The sequence below is a fragment of the Amblyraja radiata genome, chromosome 6 (genome assembly GCF_010909765.2).
Source record: "Amblyraja radiata isolate CabotCenter1 chromosome 6, sAmbRad1.1.pri, whole genome shotgun sequence".
Classification (NCBI taxonomy): domain Eukaryota; kingdom Metazoa; phylum Chordata; class Chondrichthyes; order Rajiformes; family Rajidae; genus Amblyraja; species Amblyraja radiata.
The window spans coordinates 95,872,620-95,900,349 of NC_045961.1; the positions used below are offsets into that span (position 1 = coordinate 95,872,620).

The 27,730-nt window shown below is 45.3% G+C and overlaps 1 protein-coding gene across 1 annotated transcript in view; it reads right to left on the minus strand.

Moving 5' to 3' along the window:
- LOC116974604 (P protein-like) overlaps window positions 1–27,730 on the minus strand; it is a 73,927-nt gene that overhangs the window by 3,973 nt on the left and 42,224 nt on the right. Inside the window, exon 5 of the mRNA XM_033023259.1 lies at window positions 22,871–22,964. Coding sequence (XP_032879150.1) covers window positions 22,871–22,964 — 94 coding nt within the window. The remainder of the gene's footprint in view (window positions 1–22,870; window positions 22,965–27,730) is intronic.

Sequence of the window (27,730 nt, forward strand, 5' to 3'; positions counted from 1 at the left end):
CAGCAATTGAACACTAAATTCCTTCCATTTGGCCTATAAATTAATGTAAATGAGATTTGAAAATCATGTTTTATTGTGAATTATTTATGAATATTATTTGGACACTTAGGCTATTTAAAAATGTTAATCATTTATTAAGAAATGGATAGATGTTTAGATCTAGTAATTGAAGTTTGAAATTAGCTACACTTGGGTAACTAATTATATGCTTTAATTTCAGGTCATCCAAGTAAGATTATTTTATATTTGTTTCAGAATGGTTCAATCTACGATAACTGAAAATTTCATTCAGTTCTCTTAATTTTTAAGAAGGTTATGGGCTTTTGACTGTTCACGATCACAGCTTTTTTGTTATGTCCATAGAAAATCAATAGGGAACAAGATGCTAATTTCCGAGTATGAAAATGGCCATAACTTTTTAAATACTTGAGATATGAAAGTGAATTAGGTGTCAAATTAAACTTCTTTTTAGGCTTTATCTGATGGGATAAATTACAGACTTGATTTTTTAAATCTCAAAATTTTGTAACATTGCTACATGTTATAGGAGAGATGTTGTCAGCCAGTAAAGGGTGCAGAGAAGATTTACAAAGGTGTTGCCAGGACGAGAGGGTCTGAGCTGTAGGGAGAGGTTGAGTAGGCTGGGACTCTATTCCTTGGAGCGCAGGAGGATATGGTGTGATCTTATTAGGGTGTGTAAAACCATGAGAGGAAAAGATCGGGTAGATGCACAGAGTCTCTTGCCCAGAGTAGATGAATGGAGGACCAGAGGACATAGGACATTTAAGACGATGGGGAAAGGTATTAATAGGAATCTGAGGTGTAACCTTTTCACACAAAGGATGGTGGGTGTGTGGAGCAAGCTGCCAGAGAAGGTAGTTGAGGCAGGGTCCACATAAGAAACAGTTGGACAGGTACATGGATAGAAACATAGAAAATAGGTGCAGGAGTAGGCTATTCGGCCCTTCGAGCCTGCACCGCCATTCAACATAATTTCGTTCAGACCGAAAGGTCTGAATGACAATAAAGGAATCTAATCTAATCTAATCTAATATGATCATGGCTGATCATCCAACTCAGTATCCTGTACCTGCCTTCACTCCATACCCCCTGATACCTTTAGCCACAAGGGCCACATCTAACTCCCTCTTAAACATAGCCACTGAACTGGCCTCAACTACCTTCTGTGGCAGAGAATTCCACAGATTCACCACCATCTGTGTGAAAAAAAATTTTCTCATCTTGGTCCTAAAAGATTTCCCCCTTATCCTTAAACTGTGACCCCTTGTTCTGGACTTCCCCAACATCGGGAACAATCTTCCTGCATCTAGCCTGTCCAACCCCTTAAGAATTTTGCAAGTTTCTATAAGATCCCCCCTCAATCTTCTAAATATTAGCGAGTACAAGCCGAGTCTATCCAGTCTTTCTTCATATGAAAGTCCTGACATCCCAGGAATCAGTCTGGTGAACCTTCTCTGTACTCCCTCTATGGCAAGAATGTATTTCCTTAGTTTAGGAGACCAAAACTGTACGCAATGCTCCAGGTGTGGTCTCACCAAGACCCTGTACAACTGCAGTAGAACCTCCCTGCTCCTATACTCAAATCCTTTTGCTATGAATGCTAACATACCTTTCGTTTTCTTCACTGCCTGCTGCACCTGCATGCCTACTTTCAATGACTGGTGTACCATGACACCCAGGTCTCGTTGCATCTCCCCTTTTCCTAATCGGCCACCATTCAGATAATACTTTCCTGTTTTTGCCACCAAAGTGGATAACCTCACATTTATCCACATTATATTGCATCTGCCATGCATTTGCCCACTCACCCAGCCTATCCAAGTCACCTTGCAGCCTCCTAGCATCCTCCACACAGCTAACACTGCCCCCCAGCTTTGTGTCATCTGCAAACTTGGAGATGTTGCATTCAATTCTCTCGTCCAAATCATTAATATATATTGTAAATAGCTGGGGTCCCAGCACTGACCCTTGCGGTACCTCACTAGTCACTGCCTGCCATTGTGAAAAAGACCCGTTTACTCCTACTCTTTGCTTCCTGTCTGCCAGCCAGTTCTCTATCCACATCAATACTGAACCCCCAATACCGTGTGCTTTAAGTTTATATACAAATCTCTTATGTGGGACCTTGTCGAAAGCCTTCTGAAAGTCCAGATATAACACATCCACTGGTTCTCCCTTATCCACTCTACTAGTTACATCCTCGAAAAATTCTATAAGATTCGTCAGACATGATTTACCTTTCATAAATCCATGCTGACTTTGTCCAATGATTTCACCACTTTCCAAATGTGCTGCTATCCCATCTTTAATAACTGACTCTAGCAGTTTCCCCACTACCGATGTTAGACTAACTGGTCTGTAATTCCCCGTTTTTTCTCTCCCTCCCTTTTTAAAAAGTGGGGTTACATTAGCTACCCTCCAATCCTCAGGAACTACTCCAGAATCAAAAGAGTTTTGAAAAATCAGGATCAGTTTGGAAGGATATGGACCAAACACGGGCAGGTGGAACTAATGCAGCTGGGTCATGTTGGCCGGTGTGAGCAAGTTGGGCCTGTGTATGGCCTGTTTCCACACTGTATCACTCTATGACTCTGTGACTGTCGGTAGTGAGTTGAGAACTGGCGCAGGTCAACAATGATTGCATGTGAGTAATGGGGAACGCTTGAGGGGCAGGTGGCAAAATGCAGCTTCTATTTTCTTCTCTTCTCGTGTTCTTGGATTCTAAGATCTTTCCTGATATCTCCTAATCAAGGGACATTCAATAACATACCCCAGCTTCTAAACTTGCTTTAACTCACAACCTTTCACATCTAGGGGTGGCATGGTAGCACAGCGCCAGATTCCCGGGTTTGATCCTGACAATGGGTGCTGTCGGTACGGAGTTTATACATTCTCCCTGTGACCTGCGTGGGTTTTCCTCCAGGCGCTCAGGCTTCCTCCCACACTCCAAAGACGTACATGTTTGTAGGCTAATTGGCTTGGTGAAATTGCAAATTGTCCCTAGTGTGTGTAGTATAGTGTTAGCGCGCGGGGATCGCTCGTCGGCACGGACTCGGTGGGCCGAAGGGCCTGTTTCCGCGCTGTATCTCTAAACTAAACCAAACTAAAAGTGAGGCAAATACATGCTGAACATTATTCACGCTGTCTTCTTTGTGCTGAGGCGGCAATGATAAAGAATACAGGCGTTGTTTTAACAACACTGAGCCTGTTCGAAATATTTCTACCATAGTCATGTCTCCGCCATAATCATCATCACCTTGACAACCGGAGCCTAGCCTCAGTTTTATTATATGTTGAAGCATTCACTGCAAATCTGTTTCCTTTGCCTTTCAAATAAATGTCAATTTTAGTTTTTCACTTACTCGAAATAAATAAAAATGAAAGGTGAATGGGGATTATTCAACGTCTGGCACCAGAAAACAGCACTCGGGTAATTTTCATAGTCTAGACAATTCAAGTTCATCACCATTGAAAGGGCAGCTGTATTGCAAACTCTGGATTTTCTTTTTACAGAATAAAAGTCAGGAGCAACATAAGGTACACGGGTCAAAGTCAGATGCTGAGAAAGATAGTAAGGAAATGTCCTCTGGCACCTGCTCAATGAAATACCCAAGCATAAAGACACAACAATTATTTAACACGCTGCAAATTGGAGGAACTGTGCCTCATATTTCGCTTGGACAGCTTACAACCCAGCGGTATGAATATCGACTTCTCTAACTTCGAGTAACCCTTGCTTTCCCTCTCTCTCCATCCCTCAAGTCAAGTCAAGTCAAGTGAGTTTATTGCTTTGCTTCAGCACACAGAACATAGTAGGTATTTACTACAAAACAGATCAGTGTGTCCATATACCGTAATATAAATATATACACACATGAATAAATAAATAAACTGATAAAGTGCAATAACAGATAATTGGTTATTAATGATCAGAGTTTTGCCCGAGCCAGGTTTAATAGTCTGATGGCTGTGGGGAAGTAGCTATTCCAGAACCTGGTTGTTGCAGTCTTCAGGCTCCTGTACCTTCTACCTGAAGGTAGCAGGGAGATGAGTGTGTGGCCAGGATGGTGTGGGTCTTTGATGATACTGCCAGCCTTTTTGAGGCAGCGACTGCGATAAATCCCCTCGATGGAAGGCAGGTCAGAGCCGATGATGGACTGGGCAGTGTTTACTACTTTTGAAGTATTTTCCTCTCCTCGTTCTCCGATCTGTCTTCCTAATTACATTTTGTCTTTGTAAGCTTCGTTGTCACCTTCCCCCAGCTAACAATGATCTATTCTACATTGAACTTTGTTCCCTTTGATGTCTCGTTTCCACACCTTACCCTTCCTTACCCCTCGTTTCCTCTCTCCCCTGACTCTCAGTCTGAAGAAGGGTCCTGACCTGAAACGTCACCCATTCCTCCTATCCAGAGACGCTGCCTGTCCCACTGGGTTACTCCAGCATTTTGTGTCTATCTGCAGTGAAAACCAGCATCTGCAGGTCTTTCCTGCACAATTATCCATCTCATCATTGTTTGAATCCATCAGAGCATTAAATGCCTTGACATCAACCCTCGGACATTTGAACAGTACACAATACTACATCACATAACGCTACCAGCACTAACCTTTGCAGTAACAATTGCCAGGACTCGATGGTCTGAGCTATAGAGAAAGATTGAGTAAGCAGACTCTATTCCTTGGAGGTACACAAAAATGCTGGAGAAACTCAGCGAGTACAGCAGCATCTATGGAGCGAAGGGAATAGGCAATGTTTCGGGCCAAAACGCCATTCAATCAGAAGTGTTTCGGCCCGAAACATTGCCTATTTCCTTTGCTCCATAGATGCTGCTGCACACGCTGAGTTTCTCCAGCATTTTTGTGTACCTTTGATTTTCCAGCATCTGCAGTTCCTTCTTAAAAACTCTATTCCTTGGAGCGCAGGAGGATGAGGGGTGATTTTATAGCGGTGTATAAAATCATGAGCGGAATAGATCAGATAGACTCACAGTCTCTTGCCCAAAGCAGGAAAATCGAGAACCGGAGGACATTGGCTTAACGTGAGGGAGGAAAGATTTAATTGGAACCTGAAGGATAGCTTTTTCACACGAAGGGTGGTGGGTGTATGGAACGAGCTGCCAGAGGACGTAGTTGAGGCAGGGACTTTATCAAAATTTAAGAAACATTTAAACAGGTACATGGATAGGACAGGCTTGGAGGGATATGGCCAAACACAGGCAGGTGGGACTAGTTTAGATGGGGCATGTTGGTCTGTGTTGGTAAGTTGGGCCGAAGGGCCTGTTTCCACGTCGTATGACTCTAACGATGAACTTCAATGGGTTGCCTATTTCCTTCACTCCATAGATGCTGCTGCACCCGCTGAGTTTCACCAGCATTTTTGTCTACCATGAACTTCAATGGACTGTCTTTGTTTGCAGAAAGGACTTCCTGTTTTTTTGGACTAATATATTACAATTATTAACATATTTAATTTAAAATATATATATTATCTGTGAATATTGTGCTAATGGAACTGTTAAGCTGGTGCAAGTCAGAATCTCATGGTCTGCTGTTGGTACATATGACAATTAAGCACTCCTAACTTTTGACACCATTGGTGCATTATGGAATAAACAGGAAGGTGTTTAAGTCAATCATTGCATAACGTCGGTGCACCACAAAATGTTGATTGAGAAGCAGGTACTGCCACCTTTCCTCTTGCTTGAGAATTTCTATCGGTCCATACAATAAATGAAAAAAATACCCTTAGGATGTGTAGCAGTTGTTGATCAGAAAGGGCATCAAACGTTATGGGTAGAAGGCAGGGGAATGGGGTAGAGAGAGAAAAATAGATCAGCCATGATCGAATGATGGAACAGACTCTATGGGCCGAATGGCCTAATTCTGCTCCTAAGTCTTATGGTTCATCAGTTGATAAGTGATAGGAGTGAAATTAGGCATTTGGCCCATCAAGTCTACTCCGCCATTCAATCACGGCTGATCTAACCATATAACCATATGACAATTACAGCACGGAAACAGGCCATCTCGGCCCTACAAGTCCGTGCCGAACACTTATTTTCCCCTAGTCCCATCTACCTGCACTCAGACCATAACCCTCCATTCCTTTCCCATCCATATACCTATCCAATTTTATTTTTAAATGATAAAATCGAACCTGCCTCCACCACTTCCACTGGAAGCTCATTCCACACCGCTACCACTCTCTGAGTAAAGAAGTTCCCCCTCATGTTACCCCTAAACTTCTGTCCCTTAATTCTCAAGTTATGTCCTCTTATTTGAATCTTCCCTACTCTCAATGGGAAAAGCTTATCCACGTCAACTCTGTCTATCCCTCTCATCATTTTAAAGACCTCTATCAAGTCCCCCCTTAACCTTCTGCGCTCCAAAGAATAAAGACCTAACTTATTCAACCTTTATCTGTAACTCTCCCTCCGAACCCCATTCCCCTGCCTTCTCCCCATAACCCCTGACTCCTGTACTAATCAAGAATCTAGCTATCTCTGCCTTAAAAATATCAATTGACGGCCTCCACAGCCTTTCACAGATTCACCACCATCTAACTAAAGAAATTCCTCCTCATTTCCTTCCTAAAGGAACAACCTTTAATTCTGAGGCTATGACCTCTGATCCTAGACTCTCCCACTAGTGGATACATCCTCTCCACATCCACTCTATCCAGGTCAGGTGAATCAGGCATGAAGCAAAGAAAACTGAAATCCCTGATCTCCTCTGAAAAAGCTGCCTTGCTCTAAACTCGCCAAATTCAGACTTGGCTGATTGAATGTTAGATAGAAATATGCTGGAGAGGAAAATCCCTGATATTTCAGCTGCATCTGGAGTTCACCTCCCCAGCCTGCACCCCCTTTCTTCCCCGCTTACGTAGTTTGTTAGTACTCACAGCTGTGCAGGTGGCATCGGGTTTAAAAAACATCGGTAGTACCGAGAGCCGTCATGATTTAGGAAAGATTGACGTGTGGGTGTGTAGGTTAATTAGACTCTGTAAATTGCCTCCAGTGTGCAGTGAATCGATGCGAAAGTGAGAGAACATAGAACTCAGGTGATAGTCGGTGTGGACTCGGTGGACCTACCATGCTGTATCTTTTAATCAATTAAATCATTAAATGGGATACCCCCTGTGCTGGAAACAATGGCATTGTCAACACACTAAACGGATAGATAGCCTGTGTGGAACAAGCTGCCGGAGGAGGTAGTTGAGGCTGGAACTATCCCAACGTTTAAGAGACTGTTAAGGGCCTGTCCCACGAGCATGCAACTTGCATGTGGCAAGCGCAACCAAACCTGAAGCGGGGGTCGCACGGAGGTCGAGTGATCCCCGTACAGGGCCGGTCCCACCAGCATGTGACTGCATGCGGCGAGCGCGACCAAACCGGAAGCGGGGGCTGCGCGGAGGTCGAGTGAGTGACGTGAAGTTCGAGCGAAGTCCGCGGGAAGTTCGCGCGTGACGTACGGCATCAAGACGTGCATATGGCGTCGAGATGCTGCGTATGCCCGTCGAGGCGGTGCGTACGGCGTCGAGGCGGCTGCGTACGGCGTCGAGGCGGTGCGTACGGCGTCGAGGCGGCTGCGGGCCGGCAGGCCGTTGCCGCGCGGAATTTTTGAACATGGTCAGTTTTTCGGAGCCCCGAGCGATGTCGGGACCAGCTCCGCACAACTCCATACGGCTCCGGCGATCGAAGTGGGATCGCCCCCGCGAGGCCTTACGGCTCAAGCGACCACGTTAGGTCGCGCTTGCCGCATGGAGTCGCATGCACGTGGGACAGGCCCTTTAGACAGGTACGTGGATAGGACAAGTTCAATGGATATGGACTAAAGGCAGGCAGGCGGGACAAGTGCAGCTGGGACATGTTGGCCGGTGTGGGCAGGGTGGGCCGAAGGGCCTGTTTCCACACTGTATGACTCTATGACTATGAATCTAATAAAGGGAAACGATCATAGAAGACTATTTTAAGAGGAGCAGCATGCAAAATGTTGCCATTCCCAGCGTTTCTTCTTTTTTTTAAACTTTAAAACTGTACATTTATTTACAGTAAAATGATGAAATCATTGCCTCTCACTTGCAATATCTTACGAGAGAGGCTATGATCAGGGAGATACAGGGAAGATGGTTCCAAGGATTAGGAAATCAAAACTAAGGGATTATGAAAGGAGCATCAACATTTCCAGGAGCTAAATCTTTTATATCTAGTTGAAAACATTAACTGTCGGATCCAAAAAGCTTTTGAAGTTTGGAGAGATTTAGACAATTAGATACGATATATGGATACGAAGTGTTGAGAAGGATGTGGACCAAATCTAGGCAAGTGGGACTAGCCTGGAATGCCATCTTGGTCAGCATGGACAAAGTGGGCCAAAGGGCCTGTTTCCTGGTTGTACAGTTCTATGATTTCTATGCCTCCAGTGAGTGTAGGTTGGGGGTGATGTGTTGAGGAATATATCTAGATTGATTGGTCAAGTGGGAGTGAACAACCACTTAGGTCCTCATGAACAAGGAACTGCAGATGCTGATTTACAAAACAAGACATAAGTGCTGGAGTAACTTAGCGGGTAATAGAGTCATAGATTGATACAGCGTTGGCCCAACTTGCCCACACAGGCCATCATGTCCCAGCTACACTAGTCCCACCTGCCTGTGTTTGGCCCATATCCCTCCCAACCTGTCCTATCCACGTACCTGTCCAACTGTTTCGAAAACAGTTGGGATAGTCCCTGCCTCAACTACCTCCTCTGGCAGCTGGTTCCATACATCCACTACCCATTGTGTGAAAACGTTAACGCTCAGGTTCCGATTAAGGCAGGCAGCGTCTCTGGAGAATCAGTCTGAAGAAGTGTCCCGTGCCGAAACGTCACCCATCCTTGTCCACCACTGTGTCTTCAGTTAGATCTTCTCCTGATCCGATGTGGAATATCACAGAAACATCCAGTCACCTGGCCATGACGGAGTACGTTGCATCCACTAATATAGATGGAAAAGTGTGTTCCTTCCCACCCGCATTTCTGCGAGACATTGCTTCACACGGGAACACCACAAGGCAGATCGATTCTCCGGGACTTCCCCTATAACTTCACACACATTTTCGCTGTAATCATCCCCTGACAATTAGGAGAGAAACCCTCAGTAGCTCTGTTCTGAGCAGCTGTTTCATTTACAGCTTTTAAGATGACAAGCAGCCGTTCTAATACACAACACATGTTGCAACCTGATTATAAAGAAATATATGGAAACATTTAATTGGTCTGCATTAATAGTCATGGACTGAAATGGTAGTAACCTATTATCTTTTATATCACTAAAAAATTGCTTTTAATTTTTGACAGCTGCAGTGTCAGTAAACCAATCATGTCACAATTCAGATATTTATGATACTAATATAAATGGCAACAAGGCTTCAAAGCATCCTTAATTTAAAGTCTGTAGGGCCTGTCCCACTTCGAAGACTCTTTAGGCGACTGTCAAAGTCGTTGCAGGTCGCCGAAAAACCGGCGACTGGACCCCCCCCCCCATGACTACGATAAGCTACAACAACCTACCACCTAGTCGATGTCAAGCTACGGCAAGCTACCGACAACCTGCGACCCATTATGCCCCTGTCCCACTTAGGAAACCTGAACGGAAACCTCTGGAGACTTTGCGCCCCACCCAAGGTTTCCGTGCGGTTCCTGGAGGTTGCAGGAGGTTGCAGGTAGTGGAAGCAGGTAGGGAGACTGACAAAAAACCTCCGGGAACCGCACGGATAACTTGGGTGGGGCGCAAAGTCTCCAGAGGTTTCCGTTCAGGTTTCCTAAGTGGGACAGGGGCATTAGGATGTCCACCTACGACCACACCTACGACAACCTACCACAAGCTCCGACCCTGTCGGCGACAACTGTAGACAATTCAGTCGCCGGTACCTGCTGCCGGTTGACGTAGGTAGTCGCTAATGGAATTAACCGAAGTCAGCACCGGCAACAATCTACTTCACCTACAACAGCACCTACATCAGGAGAAGTCAAGCTACGCTCATTGGCGCCAAACCCACTGTCGCCAAAAATGTTTGAACATGCTGAAAATTCAGCGTCGACCAGAAAGACGCTACGATTCTTTGGGCGACTGAGGAGACGACTCACGACCAAACAGGCAACAACCCGGCAACCACGTGGCGACAGCCTAGTCGCCTGTAATCGCCTAAAAAATCACCTAAGTGGGACAGGCCCTTGAGGATAGATTTTGTTTGACTTCGTCTTTTTGAAGTTGATAGAACCATCGAGGATGAGTTTTTACGGCTTCATTTGATGTGTTTAGTTTAGTTTAGAGAAACAGCGCGGAAGCAGGCCCTTCGGCCCACCCAGTCCGCTCCAACCTGCGATCCCCACACACGTACACTATCCTACACACACTAGGGACAATTTACAATCATACCAAGTCAATTAGCCTACAACCCTGTACTCCTTTGGAGTGTGGGAGGAAACTGGAGATCCCGGTGAAAACACACGCAGATCATGGGAAGAATGTAAAAACTCCATACAGTTAGCGCCGGTAGAATAATGAGGCCATTCAGCCCATCAAGTCTACTCCGCCATTCATTCATGACTGATCTATCTCTTCCCCCTAACCCCATTCTCCTGCCTTATCCCCATAACCCCTGACACCTGTACTAATTAAGACTCTATCTATCTGCCTTAAAATTATTCATTGACTTGGCCCCCACAGCCATGGCCCCAATGAATTCCATAGATTCACCACCCTCTGTGTTATGGAAAAATTGAGTCAGAGGTGCTCATTGGAACAGGGACCTAAGAGATAATCTAAAGAAATAGTTTTTCAACATCTATGCAATTCCCATTATTCCTGGTTGGAGATCCCAACACCCACCGATCAAAAGACAATCAGAGTTGGCAGTTTACATCAGCCCTGAACTTGATGTGAAATTAAGAGACCAAAAATACCGAAGATGTTGAAAATCTGAATTTAAAACCAGCAAATGCTGGTGATACTCAGCAGGTCAGTCTCTCATTATCTCCACCATATTGTAAGTGTTCTCTCCACAATGCCCCCTCACCAACCCCCTTCCCCTCTGCTTCTCCAAATCATAAAACATTTGAATATCTAACTTTTTCCATTCATTGACCTGAACCAGTAATCTTGATGGGAAATTTAGTTTAGTTTAGACCTGCAGCGTGGAAACAGGCCCTTCGGCCAACCAAGTCCGCGCTGACCAACGGTAATGTTGACAGATGCAACACAAGTCATATACATCCTCACGCTATCCCTCAGTACTGAAACAAGCCCCATCCCTGCCCCAACAGCCTTCAATCACCAGCCCACCTGACACCCCCTTACATGCCCCTCCCCATGTCTCGAATCTTGACCCCCAACATCATGATCCTTATATGAGACAAACAAAGATATTAAGGGATGCAAGGAAGAAAATGATAATCCAATCATTATCTCAGTAAATGGTAGTAGCCAGTAGATAAACGGTCTCTTGCTGTTTCCACATCCAGAGAATATGAATGCCTTATTGTGTTTCTCTCTTTATTTGTGCAAACATTTTGCCAAGGAAACTCACCTGTTACATCAATGTACACTTTCAGACTTCTTGCAATAACTTTCCTTGGACCCCCAGTGAATACCGCTACTGCCTCTACTGCTGAATCCATGTCTCACGGCTACCAGGATAACTCTGAGGAAGGGTCTCAACCCGAAACGTCACCTATTCCTTTTCTCCAGAGATGCTGCCAGACCCGCTCAGTTCTTCCAACTTTTTGTGTCCAACTCTGTTCATATTCATATCACCTGAAACATTTTGGCCAAGCTAAGAAGGACACGGACACTTAAGGGCCTGTCCCACGAGCATGTGACTCCATGCGGCAAGCGCGACCTAACGTGGTCGCTTGAGCCGTACGGCCTCGCGGGGCCGGTCCCACTTCGATCGCCGGAGCCATATGGAGTTGTACGGAGCTGGTCCCGACATCGCGCTGGGGCTCCGAAAAACTGACCTTGTTCAAAAATTCCGCGCGGCAATGGCCTCCTGGCCCGCTGCCATATTGGGGCGTACGCACCGCCTCGACGGGCGTGCGCAGTGTCTTGACGCCTTACGCAGCGTCTTGACGCCGTACATCACGTGCAAACTTCCCGCAAACTTCGCTCAAACTTCACGTCACTCACTCGACCTCCGCGCCGCCCCAGCTTCCGGTTTGGTAGCGCTTGCCGCATGCGGGTCGCATGCTCGTGGGACAGGCCCTTTAGGGCTGCACAGTGGCACAGTTGGTAGAGCTACTGCCTCACAGTGCCAGAGACCCGCATTTGTTCTTGATCTCACGTGCTGTTTGTGCGGGGTTTGTTTGTTCTGCCTATGACCGTGTGGGTTTCTTCTGGGTGCTCCGGTTTCCACCCACAACTCAAAACCACGAGGGTTTTCTAGGTTAATTTGCCTCTGTAAATTACTGCTAGTGTTTAGAGAGGGTGGATGTGAGAGTGGGAAGACTTAGGGTTAGCGTGAATGGGTGGTCGGTGAGCGGCGTGGCCTCAGTGGGCCAAAATGCATGTTTCCGTGCTGTATCTATAAACTGACAAAAGCCCATCTGTTCTACGCAGTGGCCTCACAGCTCAAGGGATCCAGGTTCATCCTTAACCCTGCGTACTACCCTGTGTGGAACTTGGAAATTCTCACTGTGACTGTGCAAGTTTCCACCGGGTGCTCCGGTTTCCTCCCACATCCCAAAGGTGTTCTGTTAGGTTAATTAATGTATGGGCCAAAGAGAGTTGACAGCCATACAGAGTCATAGAGTGATACAGTGTGGAAACAGGCCCTTCGGCCCAACTTGCCACACCAGCCAACATGTCCCAGCTACACTCGTCCCACCTGCCTGTGTTTGGTCCATATGCCTCCAAACCTGTCCTATCCATGTACCTGTTTCTTAAACATTGGGATAGTCCCAGCCATAACTACCTCCTCTGGCAACTTGTTTCATACACCCACCACCCTTTGTGCGAAAACGTAACCGCTCAGATAGTTTCCCCTTCACCTTAATCCGTTGTCCTCTGGTCCTCAATTCCCCTACTCTGGGCAAGACATTCTGTGCACCTACCTGATCTATTCCTCTCATGAAGGAGAATACATTGCAGGGAAATGGAACTGATGAGACCGCTCTTCAGAGGCCAGGAAGGATCCAATGGGTTTTTGGTGGTGTAATAAGTAAGTTTTATTCTTGGTGATATTCTCAGGTCCTGGACATTAAAAAGACATATTCCAATAGGCACTGTCTGCTAAAGTGCCATTTAAAGAGAAAAGGGGAAAAAACCAAGCCAAATGTAATTAGCAGGAATTCCATATTACCATTCAATATTCTACTTGTAATTTGCAGTTTGAAATTGTCCGTCAAAAAGGAAAGATGAAAACTATTGAAATCCACTTTAAATTAATAAAGAAAAAAAATCCTTTCTACGTGAATGATATCGTGCTTGATGAAATTGATCAACTAAAATGGAAACTGCACAATTTTAGATGCTATTAAATATCAGGTAATGTTCTCTCAAAGTCACGTCATTTAAGCAGCTTTGCTCTGGGTGTAGGTACATTTTAATTAAATTTGAAAATAATTGCAGGAGGATTCATTGAGCAGAGAGCAGGCATCAGGCATCTTGCTTTCCCATCTAATGTGGTTGATAAGGTTTGCAAACACTCTTCACATCTCAGCCCCCTTCCTCTCAGCCTGGCCAAGAATAACGTTGACCTTGTCATCAGTTTCCATCCAAGACCATGTGCTGCTCGGTGACGTAGCACTAGAGCTACTGCCTTACAGCACCAGAGACCCGGGTGCTTGTCTGTATAGAGTTTGTACGTTCTCCCCGTGACCTGCGTGGGTTTCCTCCCACACTCCAAAGACGTATAGGTTTGCAGGTTAATTGGCTTGGTATAAGTGTAAAATTGTCCCTAGTGTGTGTAGGGTAGTGTTAATGTGCGGGGATCGCTGGTCGTTGTGGACTCGGTGGGCCGAAGGGCCTGTTTCCACGCTGTATCTCTAAACTAAACAAAACTAAGCTAATCCTCCAACATTCAATGAGATTCCACACATGGACTCTGCTTTCCCCCCCTCCCCCTTTCAACAATCCACAGGAATCCCTTCACTGCTGAGAGGAACATCTCTAGAACCAGAGGTCATCGTTTCAGGATAAAGGGTCACCCATTTAAGATGGAGGTGTGGAGAAATTTCTACTTTTCAAAGAATGGATAATTAGTTTAGGTTAGAGATACAGCACAGAAACAGGCCCTTCGGCCAATGCCGACCAGCGGCCCCCACACACTAATACTATCCTACACACACAGGGACAATTTACATTTTTTACCAAGCTAATTAACCTACAAACCTGTGCGTCTTTGGAGTGTGGGGGGGAAACCAAGTTGGCGTCAAGTTGGGAAAAGGGTAAGTACGGGATCTGGGGGTCCTTGTACATCAGTCTATGAAAGTAAGCATGCAGGTACAGCAGGCAGTGAAGAAAGCAAATGGCATGTCGGCCTTTATAACAAGATGAATCGAATATAGGAGCAAAGAGGTCCTTCTGCAATTGTACAGAGCCCTAGTGAGACCACACCTGGAGTATTGTGTGCAGTTTTGGTCCCCTAATTTGAGGAAGGACATTCTTGCTATTAAGGGAGTGCAGCGTAGGTTTACAAGGTTAATTCCCGGGATGGCGGGACTGTCATATGCTGAGAGAATGGAGCTTGTACACTCTGGAGATTAGAAGGATGAGAGGGTATCTCATTGAAACATATAGGATTGTTAAGGGTTTGGACATGCTAGAGGCAGGAAACATGTTCCCGATGTTGGGGGGAGTCCAGAACCAGGGACCACAGTTTAAGAATAAGGAGTAAGCCATTTAGAATGGAGACGAGGAAACACTTTTTCTCACAGAGAGTGGTGAGTCTGTGGAATTCTCTGCCTCAGAGGGCGGTGGAAGCAGGTTCTCTAGATGCTTTCAAGAGAGAGCTAGATAGGGCTCTTAAAAATAGTGGAGTCAGAGGATATGGGGAGAAGGCAGGAACGGGGTACTGATTGGGAATGATCAGCCATGATCACATTGAATGGTGGTGCTGGCTTGAAGGGTCAAATGGCCTACTCCTGCACCTATTGTCTATTGTCTATTGTCACCCGGAGAAAACCCGCGCAGGTTATGGGAGAGTGTACGAACTCCGTACAGACAGCACCTGTAGTCAGTATCAAACCCGGAACTCCGGCGCTGTAAGGCAGCAACTCTACCTCTGCGCCACTTGTTTCTGAGTCAATGATTAGGCTTAAGGTTGAGATAGTTGGATTTTTTTGTTAATGGCTTTATGGGGAACCGGCAGGAAAGTTGGGAGAAAACCAAGGTTAGATCAGCTGTGATGGTACTGAATGACAAAGCAAGCTCAAGGGATTGACTGGCCTATGCGCCTAGAGCCAAAAGTCCCAGAAGCAGTAAGCAACAAGGCGTTTACAATTGTAACCTTCATGTGAAGGAAAGAAAATCCCCTTGTTTCACCAGTGGCCCGAACAGCTCGAGTGGATTTATATCACAATGCCAGTTAATATTCCTGACAACCTTCATACCAAGGTCCATGAGACAGTATTTCATTGACAAATAAGTGTTGTTGGACAAGTCATTGGTGACAGGCAGACTTTACTGGCTTTACCTTGCACTATACATTATTTCCTTGTCATGCACTGTAAATGGCTCAATTATAAAGATGTATTGTCTTTCCACTGATTGGTCAGCGTGCAACAAAAGTTTGTAATTGTACCTCAGTACACGTGACAATAAACTAAACTGAACTGAACAAGTGTTGTGCGATAGTCTCGGACCAGAGGGCACAGGATAAAAGGACGTACCTTTAGAGTGGCGATGAGGAGTAATTTATTTGGCCACAGGGTGATAAATCTGGAAGTCATTGCCACAGACGGTGGTGGAGGCCAGATCAAAGGGTATTTTTCAAGCAGAGATTGATAGGTTATTGATTAGTAAGGGTGTCAAAAGTTACGGGAAGAAAGCTGGAAAATGGGGTTGAGAGGGCAAAATAGATAAGCCATGATCAAATGGCGGAGCAGACTCGATGGGCCGAATGGTCTAGTTCTGCCCCAATGTCTTATGAACTTATGAAGGCCCAAGCATCTTTTTAAAGTATGCACAGAATTATCGTTGTACAAACCTACATGTTTGAGTGGAATTCTGACAAACATCCAGCAAAGTTATACTTTTAGAGATACTGTGCAGAGAAACAAGCCCTTCTGCCCACCGAGTCTGTGCCGACCAGCGATCCCCTTTCACTCGCTCTAACCTGCACACTAAGGACAATTCGCCAAACCCAATTAACCTACAAACCTGTACGGCCTTGGAGTGTGGAAGGAAACCGTAACACCCAGAGAAAACCCACGTGGTCACTGGGAGAACGTACAAACTCCGTACAGACAGCACCCGTAGTCGGGCCGCCCTTTAAATAGTTGATGAAGCCTTTGAGATATTCCTGTTATGGAGATAAATGATTATCTTTTGAGGCCTGTTAATGTTAATTCTGGGGAAGGCGCGCCAAAAGAGTCCGAGCTTGGTCAATGCACTCTCATGCATGCGTGACACGCGTTTCAGTCATTATGATAAGACAGTCAAAGCATTAAAACATGATTCAGACCAGCAGCTGCTTCAGCACTTTGCTGTCTTCACTGCAAAGCGGTCCCCTTGGCTATTTTGCGAAGGATTATGATTAAGCAGCTTGCTTACTTCTTTGCAGCTGGATGCAGTATTCTTGTGGTCTGGGATCGTGTAATCCAGGCAGCATCACTTCTTATCCCAGCAGGCCAGTTCAAGTATGGAGTTAAAAGTAAATTGTAGAAGCTCAAGTCAGTAAATAGTCCTTGAAACCACCAGAATGGCATTGGAACCTGATTAATATTCTTACACTGTGAAGCAAGGAGCTGAGTGTTCCCTTTCCAGAAGCCTTAGATGAACTAGAAGTTCGCAATCTACTGAGGTCCATATCTCGGGCATTCTGAAGTGAAAATTTGCGTGGGACGTTTTACTTCAGGCTATTTCACTACGAAGGAGTTTCCAAGATGGTGATTTCGAGGCATAGGTAGGGTGGACGGTCAGAACCCGAATAAAGGTCCCGACCCGAATCGCCACCTATTCATGTCTTCCAGACATGTTACCAGACCCGAAGATAGACACAAAAAACTGGAGCAACTCAGCGGGACCGGCAGCATCTCTGGAGAGAAGGCATGGGTGATGTTCCGGGTCGAGACCCTTCCTCAGACTGTTCTGAAGAAGGGTCTCGACCCATTCCTTCTCTCCAGAGATGCTGCCGGTCCCGCTGAGTTACTCCAGATTTTTGTGTCCATCTTCGGTTCAAACCAGCACCTGCAGTTCCTTCCTACACATGTTGCCTGACCCCTTGTGTTGCTTTAGCACTGTGTGTATTCTTTCATCCGTGTTGCTTTCTTTTGCACCTCTTTGATCTGATTATATTCCTCCCAAGCCTGGCAGGAACTATATCATAAAACCAAGTAACTGCATCTTTCATCGTTGCTCTAAAGGACCTCCAGATTAACCCCTCCTTTGGAAGAAATGTGACCAAGGAGAAACCCCTTGAAAATGTAGTGGAGGCAGATGAACACTTAGTGGGAATACCACCAAGTTCTTTATGTTTGCACTCAAAGTGTGATCCAAAAATATCAGGACTAGAAATATTATTGAAATTTCTGGCTGAAAATAGCTGCAGCTCATTGTTGATTCCTTATTTAATAGACACAACCATGGAACTGCTCTGCCCAGGACAAGAAGGCTCTGCAGAGAGTAGTGCGTTCGGCCGAACGTACTATGGGAACTACACTCGCCCCTCTGCAGGAACTATACATCGGAAGGTGCAACTCCAGAGTCAACAAGATCATGGGAGACCCCTTCCACCCCATGCAACGGACTGTTCCAGCTGCTACGGTCAGGCAAACACCTCCATTGCCATGCTGTGAGAACGGAGAGGATGAGAAGGAGTTTCTTCCCGGAGGCCATTCGGTCTGTAAACTCCTATCTCACCAGGGACTAACTTAACTGTACCATTTTACTGTTGTGTGATGTCTTTTTAAAATGGCTGTTTTTTTCCTTTTTCTTCCCTCCCACAAATATGTAATATGTGAATATGTGATTCTGTTCCATTCAGCTTGTAGTTTGTTTGTCTTTTTGCAAAGTCCGCGAGCATTGCCACTTTTCATTTCACTGCACATCTCGTATGTGCATGTGACGAATAAACTTGACTTGACTTGAGTTGACTTGAAATGCATTTGGATTTGAAATTCTTTTCATTGAAGTATTCTCATGTAAATCTAGAGCTCAGACACTACCTGATTTCAAAGGTATTGAGTACGTATTGGGAATATTGTGACATCAGATTTATATCACCAACTTTGGCATTAGTATATGGCAAACATTTTGCATTTAGAGTGCAATTAATTAAACGTAAATGTAGACTCAGTTGACGTAGTTCACACCATGGGAAGGTACAGGAGCCTGAAAACCACGTCCACCAGATTGAAGAAGCTTCTAGCCGACAACCATCTGGCTCTTGCACACGATGGCGCAGTGGTAGAGTTTCTGCCTTACAGCACCAGAGACCCGGGGTTTCATCCTCACTGTTCACGAGTTGTACGTTCGTGCTGTGACCGCGTGGGGTTTCCCTGGGTGCTCCAGTCATCTCCCCATACGCCAAAGATGTGCAGGTTTGTAGGTTAATTGGCTTGGATAAAGATTGTAAATCGCCCATAGTGTGTTGGATAATGTTAGTACGGGGATCGCTGGTCGGCACTGACCTTGATGGGCTGAAGGGCCTGTATCCTCGCTGTATAAGTTAAACTATATACAAATATACAACAATTACCTCAACCATGAGCTGTACTAAGAACTTTGGGATTTTTTCGCACTAGTAATACGATTATTAACTCATTTAATTTTTCATTATTATCTATGTGTATTGCATTTACAGGCCTGTTAAGCTGCTGCAAGTAATATATTTCCATATATTCAGCACCTCATTTATCACTTGGGTAGCTTACATCACAGCGGTATGAACATTGACTTCTCTAACTTCAAATACCACTTGCTTCCCCTCTCTCTCCATCCCCTCCTCCTTCCCAGTTCTCCCACCAGTCTTTCCGATGTTTCTTTCCAACGCCAAGAGTTCATTGGATTTGAACTTCATTGGAATATTCTGAAGCCATCGAAAAGTGCAAAACATACATGGTGCTTTTGGCACACCCCTCTTTCGTTTTGCAGCCTTAAGGGCCTGTCCCACGAGCATGCGACTCCATGCGGCAAGCGCGACCTAACGTGGTCGCTTGAGCCGTACGGCCTCGCGGGGCCGGTCCCACTTCGATCACCGTACGCACCACCTCGACGCCGTACGCAGCCACCTCGATGCCGTACGCAGCGTCTTGACGCCGTACGCAGCCGCCTCGACGCCGTACGCGCCGCCTCGACGCCGTACGCGCCGCCTCGACGCCGTATGCAGCCGCCTCGACGCCGTACGCACCGCCTCGACGCCGTACGCACCGCCTCGACGCCGTACGCAGCATCTTGACGCCGTACATCACACGCGAACTTCCCGTGGACTTCGCTCGAACTTCACGTCACTCACTCGACCTCCACGCGGCCCCCGCTTCCGGTTTGGTTGCGCTCGCCGCATGCAGGCGCATGCTGGTGGGACCGGCCCTGTACGGGGATCACTCGACCTCCGCGCGACCCCCGCGCAGCCCCCGCTTCCGGTTTGGTCGCGCTTGCCGCATGCAGTCGCATGCTCGTGGGACAGGCCCTTAACACACGGCCAAATTAACCGTGCAGAACTTCGAAAGGTAATTAACAGAGACGGCTGAATCAGAGCACTAAATAATATCACATTCGTCTTGCTAAATGTCGTCTGAACAATTCTGAAATGACTTGGGATTGATTTTAGAACATACAATGAGAATTGATCAGCTCTGACCTGAGTGGAATGCTACTGACTTACTGACAACAGAAGTGCTCTTGTGTGATAGTTTCACAGTCCACTGAAGCATATGAATAACTTTCTTGCAGAAAGTGTTTGATGTGCCTCATTATACATTGATTGGGAAACCTCTGTAACTCCAATATGCTGATTGAAAGATTAAAAGACATAAAATATACATGTTGATATATTTCAGGCTCAATGCCAGGACATTCAGGGAAAACACTGGGAAAAAAAATGGAATCATGTTACATGTTCTACCCGAAGATAGACACAAAAAGCTGGAGTGACTCAGCGGGTTAGAGAACATCTCTGGAGGAAAGGAATTGGTGACGTTTTGGGTCGAAACCCTTCTTCAGACTGTGAGCCAGGGGAAAGGGAAACGGGAAATATAGACGATGATGTAGAGAGATATAGAACGAACGAATGACAGATATGCAAAAAAGTATCGATCATAAAGAAAACAGGCCATTGTTAGCTGTGTTTAAGAAAGAACTGCAGATGCTGGAAAAATCGAAGGTAGACAAAAATGCTGGAGAAACTCAGCGGGTGAGGCAGCATCTATGGAGCGAAGGAATAGGTGACGTTCTGAAGAAGGATCTCGACCCGAAGCGTCACCTATTCCTTCGCTCCATAGATGCTGCCTCACCCGCTGAGTTCCTCCAGCATTTTTGTCTACTAGGTGAGAACATTGCGCACTAGGTGAGAACATGTACAGACAATGAGACTTAACAAGACGACTTTGAAGCTGGTACAACTTGGGTGGGGGAGCGATGGAGAGAGAGAGGGAATGCAAGGGTTACTTGAAGTTAGAGAAATCATATTCATACCACTGGGTTGTAAGCTGCCTATGCGAAATATGAGTGCAGTCAAATTGGTGCTTTTTGTGCCATCAGTTAGAAAACATAGAACAGAAACAGGCCCTTCGGCCCACAATATAGTCAAATCAAGTCAAGTCACATTTATTTATATAGCACATTTAAAAAACAACTCTCGTTGGCCAAAGTGCTTTACATTTGTTATAAGAATAGTATAAACAAACAAACTACATACATATATACATATAGCCCTCGCTCAGTGGACGTCAGGAAAGGCTTGGGAGTATAGATATGTTTTTAGTCTTGACTTAAAGGAGTCGATGGAGGGGGCAGTTCTGATGGGAAGGGGGATGCTGTTCCACAGTCTAGGAGCTGCAACCGCAAAGGCGCGGTCGCCCCTGAGCTTATGCCTAGACCGTGGGATATTCAGCAGCCCCAAGTCGGCCGATCTGAGGGACCTGGAGGTGGAGTGGTGGGTGAGAAGACTTTTAATGTAGGAGGGGGCAAGCCCATTGAGGGCTTTGTAGACATGGAGGAGGGTCTTGAAATGTATACGGAACCGCACAGGGAGCCAGTGGAGAGAGGCCAGGATCGGGGTGATGTGGTCCCTTTTTCGGGTGCCCGTCAGGAGTCTCGCTGCGGCGTTTTGGACCAGTTGCAGGCGGGACAGGGAAGATGGGCTGATGCCAGTGTAAAGGGAGTTGCAGTAATCTAGGCGGGAGGAGATAAATGTGTGGATTATCTTTTCGAGGTCATCAAAGTGGAGGAATTGTTTTATTTTAACTATCGTCCGAAGGTGAAAGAAGCTAGCTTTTACCACGGCATTGACTTGTTTGTCAAATTTCAGTGCCGAGTCAAATATCATGCCGAGGTTTTTGACGTGAGGTTTGAGTAGTGGGGTAATATCGATGCCAAACATGAAGCCAGGATAAACGAATCTCACCTGCCTGCACATGATCCACATCCCTCCATTCCTGCATATCCCTGTGCCCATCTAACAACCTCTTGTGCCATCGTCATGTGTGCCTCCACCACCATCTCTGGCAATGCATTCCAGGCACCCACCACTGTCTGTATAAAAAAACTTGCCCTGCATAATTTCGTTAAGCTTTGCCCCTCTCAGCTTAACCTATGGTCCAATTTTTCCTCACGGTCCCAGAAATGAACATGGGCAAAGGTACCTGTGATGGGGTCCTGCAACTGAAATAAAATAAAATGTCTTTCCATGTCTGTTAAATTTAATTTGGTCAAGCATTTGTGAAGCATCTTGACATTTTACCACATTAAAGATGCTTTATAAATGCCTTATTTCCTAAAACATTAAAGGGCAATTCATCCCATCAAATCTGTGGTGACTCAAAGAGCAATTCCATTAATCCCATACCTTCTTATCTTTCCTTGCATTCCTATCACCAACCCCTTTGTCTCACCAAACCCAGATAGTATCGCTCATCGAGACATTAACATAGAAACACAGAAAATGGGTCATTCCTTTTTTTTTAAATAAAGGAGTGCAGGTCTGTCGAGCCATTTTCCCAATTAAGAATTGCAAATGTGTTTTGCATCTTTGTCAAAGTATCTATAACCTTTTCACATAATGGAAACCGGAACAGTGCAGAGCACTTCAACATGGTGAGGCCTAAGTTAACATCTGACATAGAACACACAACAGTACTGCACAGGAACGGGCCCTTCGGCCGACAATGTTGGTGCCAAACACGATGCCGCATTCAATACAAGCCTAACAACTGATTTTCAGCTTTATCCCACTATAAACGTGCCTTAACACTTGCTTTACTTCTTCAAGACTTTATTAACTCATGCCACAAGTGATTTATTCAGTGTTTTTCTAGACCCCGTTCTTTTCCAGCCTATTTAAGCGTTTTACATCCAAGCAATGTATATTCTTCATGCCCCGATGCACCACCTCACGCTTGCTAATGTTGCAATTAATTACATGGCGGTTTTGTGCATTTATTGCTAGTTTGTTTTTTTCATTTAGACAAAGCTTTTAAGCAAGTTTTACCTGAAAAAGGCCATGAAGGAAAAGCCATAGCCATGTTGTTCTGCTATCCCTGCACACACTACGTTGGCTGAAGCTCCAATCAATGTACCATTGCCTGGAAATGAGAAGAAAAGTTATCCGAAGCTCAGAGCAACAACAAATGAAATATCACAATCACTTCATACTTTACGAATCTTCATTCCGAGGACAAAAGCAAACCAGCAAACCCAAAATTGGCACAAACAAGATTCTGAAAGGTATTTGTAAGATATTACAGCTTCAGCATGTAGATAGAATCAAGCTCAGGTTTTCAGTACGTGCTGTTGCCAGTGTGGGTCTGCTTTATTTTACAAAAGTACACTGCGCATACTCACACATATTCATGAGACGGATAAGATATTGAATATATCGCATGACACAAATCAACCATATATATTAATGATTTGGAAGAGGGAATTAGGAGCAGCACTAGCAAGTTTGCGGATGACACAAAGCTGGGTGGCAGTGCGAACTGTGAAGAGGATGTTAGGAGGTTGCAGGGCGACCTGGACAGGTTGAGTGAGTGGGCAGATGTGTGGCAGATGCAGTATAATATAGATAAATGTGAGGTTATCCACTTTGCTCGGCAAAAACAAGGGGGGCAGATTATTATCTCAAGGGGGTTAGGTTAGGTAAGGGGGAGGTGCAGCGAGACCTGGGTGTCCTTGTAAACCAGTCACTGAAAGTTGGTGTGCAGGTGCAGCAGGCAGTGAAGAAAGCTAATGGAATGTTGGCCTTCATAACAAGAGGATTTCAGTATAGGAGTAAAGAGGTTCTTCTGCAGTTGTATAGGGCTCTGGAATATTTTGTACAGTTTTGGTCTAATTTGAGGAAGGACATCCTTGTGATTGAGGCAGTGCAGCGTAGGTTCACGAGATTGATCCCTGGGATGGCGGGACTGTCATATGAGGAAAGATTGAAAAGACTAGGCTTGTATTCACTGGAGTTTAGAAGGATGAGGGGATATCTTATAGAAACATAAACTGAGATGAGAAAAAACTTTTTCACCCAGAGAGTTGTGAATTTGTGGAATTCTCTGCCATAGAAGGCAGTAGAGGGAAATTCACTGGATGAATTTAAAAGAGAGTTAGATAGAGCTCTAGGGGCTAGCAGAATCAAGGGATATGGGGAGAAGACAGGCACGGGTTACTGATTGTGGATGATCGGCCATGATCACAGTGAATGGCGGTGCAGGCTCGAAGGGCCTAATGCCCTCCTCCTGCACCTATTTTCTATGTTTCTCTGTACACACAACACAAAGATAGCCTGACAAACTCTAGACGATTTGTCCAGCTGCTGTTTTAAACTACAGTCCCATGCATAGAAGGATCTGCGGCCTATCGTGTCTAGCTCGCAAACAACCGTGTCACAGCTCCCTATTTGCTGTTTAAAATGTTAAGCAATACTGCATATTGCACTGTATTTAAAGGTTGAGTTCACAAACTCTATCCGTTCCTCGTCGCCATTGTAATATATTATGGCTTCAGCATGTATATAGAAACAAGCACAGGTGTTCAGCACACACTGTTGCCTGTGTGGGTCTGTTTTATTTTACTAAAGTACACTGCGCCCACTCACACATATTCATGAGACTGATAAGATATTGAATATATCACATGACACAAATCATACCATTTGAGTCCTCAGTTACCATTATATACTCTACAGTATTGTCTGGGTTGATGCTGAATATATACTCAATCGGGAGAATCCAGAATTAGATTTAGAATTGGGGTGACACAGTAGCTGAAGCGTCGGAGACCCAGGTTCGAACCTGTCTACGGGAGCTGTCTTTACGGAGTTTGTATGTACTCCATGTGACCACATGCTCCTGTTTCTTCCTACAGTCCAAAGACGTGCAGGTTTGTAGGTTAATTGGCTTCTGTAAATTGTTCCTAGTGTGTAGGATAGAGCTAATGTCAGGGGTGATCGCTGGTCAACGTGGACTCAGTGGGCCAAAGGGTTTGTGTCCACGCTTTATCTGCAAAGTAAAGTAAAAGAGCTTTGTCTCAGGACATGGGGCTGACCATTTAAAGTCAGAATGGAAACTATTTTCTTTCCGCTGATCGCTGTGACCTTTGGGAATGCCTGTCCAACATGGTGGATGTTCAGTATTAACCTGTTCGCTGCCAAGTTTCTTTTTCACTCTTGGCCATGTCTCGGGAGTGACACTGAACAGGTTAAGTACATTCAAATCTCGGATCCATAGACTTTTCATTGTGAAACAGTGGCGACGCTATAGAGATTTAATGGCAGAGAGGATCTTCCATGAAATTGAATGGCAGGGGAGATTAATAGGTCAGCATCATAAGTGACAGGAGCAGAATTCGGCCATTCGGCCCATCAAGTCCACTCCGCCATTCAATCATGGTTGATCTATCTCTCCCTCCTAACCCCATCCTCCTGCCTTCTCCCCGTAACCGCTGACACTCAACGGCATGGCCACAGTTCTGAATTCATCGGGTGAGCAATTGAAGAGAGACTAAAGACAAATTTCTATTTGTAATTCTTCTGAAAAATGCAAACAAGCAAACCTTATACATTTCTTGTAAAGATCATTAATTTAACTAGAAAACATGGAATTAATACGAAGTCACTCTTCCGGGTTCCCTCCGGGTGCTTTGGTTTCCTCCCACACTCCAAAGACGTACAGGTTTGTAGGTTAATTGGCTTCGTTAAGATTGTAAATTGTCCCTAGTGTGTAGGATAGTGCAAGTGTATGGGATGATTGCTGGTCAGCGGGGACTCGGTGGGCCGAAGGGCCTGTGTCCATGTTGTATATCTAAAGCAAGGGGATTATCAACTGAGTGGTGAATCTGTGGAATTCTTTGCCACAGAAGGCGGTGGAGGCCAAGTCAGTGGATATTTTTAAAGGCAGAGATAGATTGATTCTTGATTAGTACGGGTGTCAGAGGTTATGGGGAGAAGGCAGGAGAATGGGATTTGGAGGTGGAGATAGATCAGACATGATTGAATGGTGGAGTAGACTTGATGGGCCGAATAGCCTCATTCTACGATTCACTTATGACCTTGTGAACTGTTTCTGCAGCTCGCCTGAATTCGACTGATAAGCCTCCAAAGGCTAATCTCATGTGCTGGACTCCCTGTTCCCTTCTCCATTTTTGGTGCAACAGCACAGTAGTACCACAGGCATCACCACAGTTTGTGGAACTAAATGCCATTTTCCAAAAAATTCGAAATTAAGCCTTGGTTCAATATTGGCATTTTATTGAATCATTTACATATTCTAGGTCAAGGTAGGGCCGGCTTGGAGTCTATTCCTTGGAGCGCTGCAGAATGAGGGGTGATCTTATAGAGGTGTACAAAATCATGAGAGGAATAGATCGGGTAGACGCACAGAGTCGCTTGCCCAGAGTAGGGGAATTGAGGGCCAGAGGATATACTTTTAAGGTGAAGGGGAAACTATTCAATAGGAATCTGAGGGGTATCTTTTTCACACAAAGTCTGGTGGGTGGATGGAATGAGCTGCCAGGGGAGATAATGGAGGCAGGGACTATTGCAATGTTTAAGAAACAGTTAGACAGGTACATGGATAGGACTGGTTTAGAGGGGTATGGTCCAAATGCAAGTAGGTGGGACTAGTGCAGATGGGACATGTTGGTCGGTGTGGGCAGATTGAGCCGAAGGGCCCATTTCCACGCTGTATGAGTCCATGATTGATTTTCAGTGATAAGAGGAATTAGGTTTTATAGGGAAACGTGCATGAAAGTGGAACCGAGGCCACCAACGATGTTCTTGTTGAGCAGCCAAGCAGGTTCAAGAAGCCATATGGTGAACACCTGCTCCTACTTCACACGATCTTATGTTCTTATAACTTGAAGCTAAAGTAAAATATCCAGGACACTACTTGAAGAGTGGAGAGAATTGACAGGTGCCTTGGGCAAAATTCAACCTGCAGTCATCATCTACTATTAATGGTCCATTTAATCCCTTTGCTGATTTTCACCACTTGAAACAATGTCTTCACATCAAAAGTGTTTCATTAATTCTAAACCAGGTTCTCAAGTGATGTGAAATGCACAATGGGTATCTGTACTTTTCCACAATATTTCACTTTTCCTCTAGCGCCGTGGCTCTATTTTCTACAATTTAGTTTCCGGCCTTTACTTTCCTGAACCTTAAAGGGGCCTGTCCCACTTGGGCGACCTAATCCGCGAGTTCTGGCAAGCTGGTCCTCGACTCATACTCGCAGCAAGGCCGACACGAGGTCGTAGGTGGTCTTCGTAACTCTCCTTCATGCTCGAGAGTGGTCTCCGCGTACTCGAGGCCTCAGCTAGGTCGCGGCGTTTTTTTCAATATGTTAAAAAATGCCCGCAAGTAAAAAAAGGTCGCCATGGAAAAAAATCGATACATTTTTTACTCGTAGGTTTAGTCGTAGTAGGTCGTAGTAGGTCGGCATGTTAGTCGTAGGTAATCGAGGGTAGTTGAAGATAGTCGAAGGAAGTCGTAGATAGTCTTCATCATAGTCAAAGGGAAGTCGAAGGAGATCGAAGGAGGTCATCTTCACTCTCCATTATTCGGTGTCCAATATTCCCAAAGTTAGTCGTAGCTAGTCGTAGCTAGTCGAAGGAGGTCTTCAACATAGTCGAAGTAGGTCTTCAACATGTCATTTTTCAAACTCTTCCAAACTCTCCAATTAGGTCGCACAAGTGGGACAGCCCCTTAACACCAACCCCTCTCCCATTTCCAGGATGATTTCATCATGGCTCTTCATTTTTGAAAATTTCACTTGAACCGTTTAGTTTAGTATAGAGATACAGCAAGGAAACAGGCCCTTCGGACCATCGAGTCCGCGCCGAGCGGGAATCCCCACACACTAAC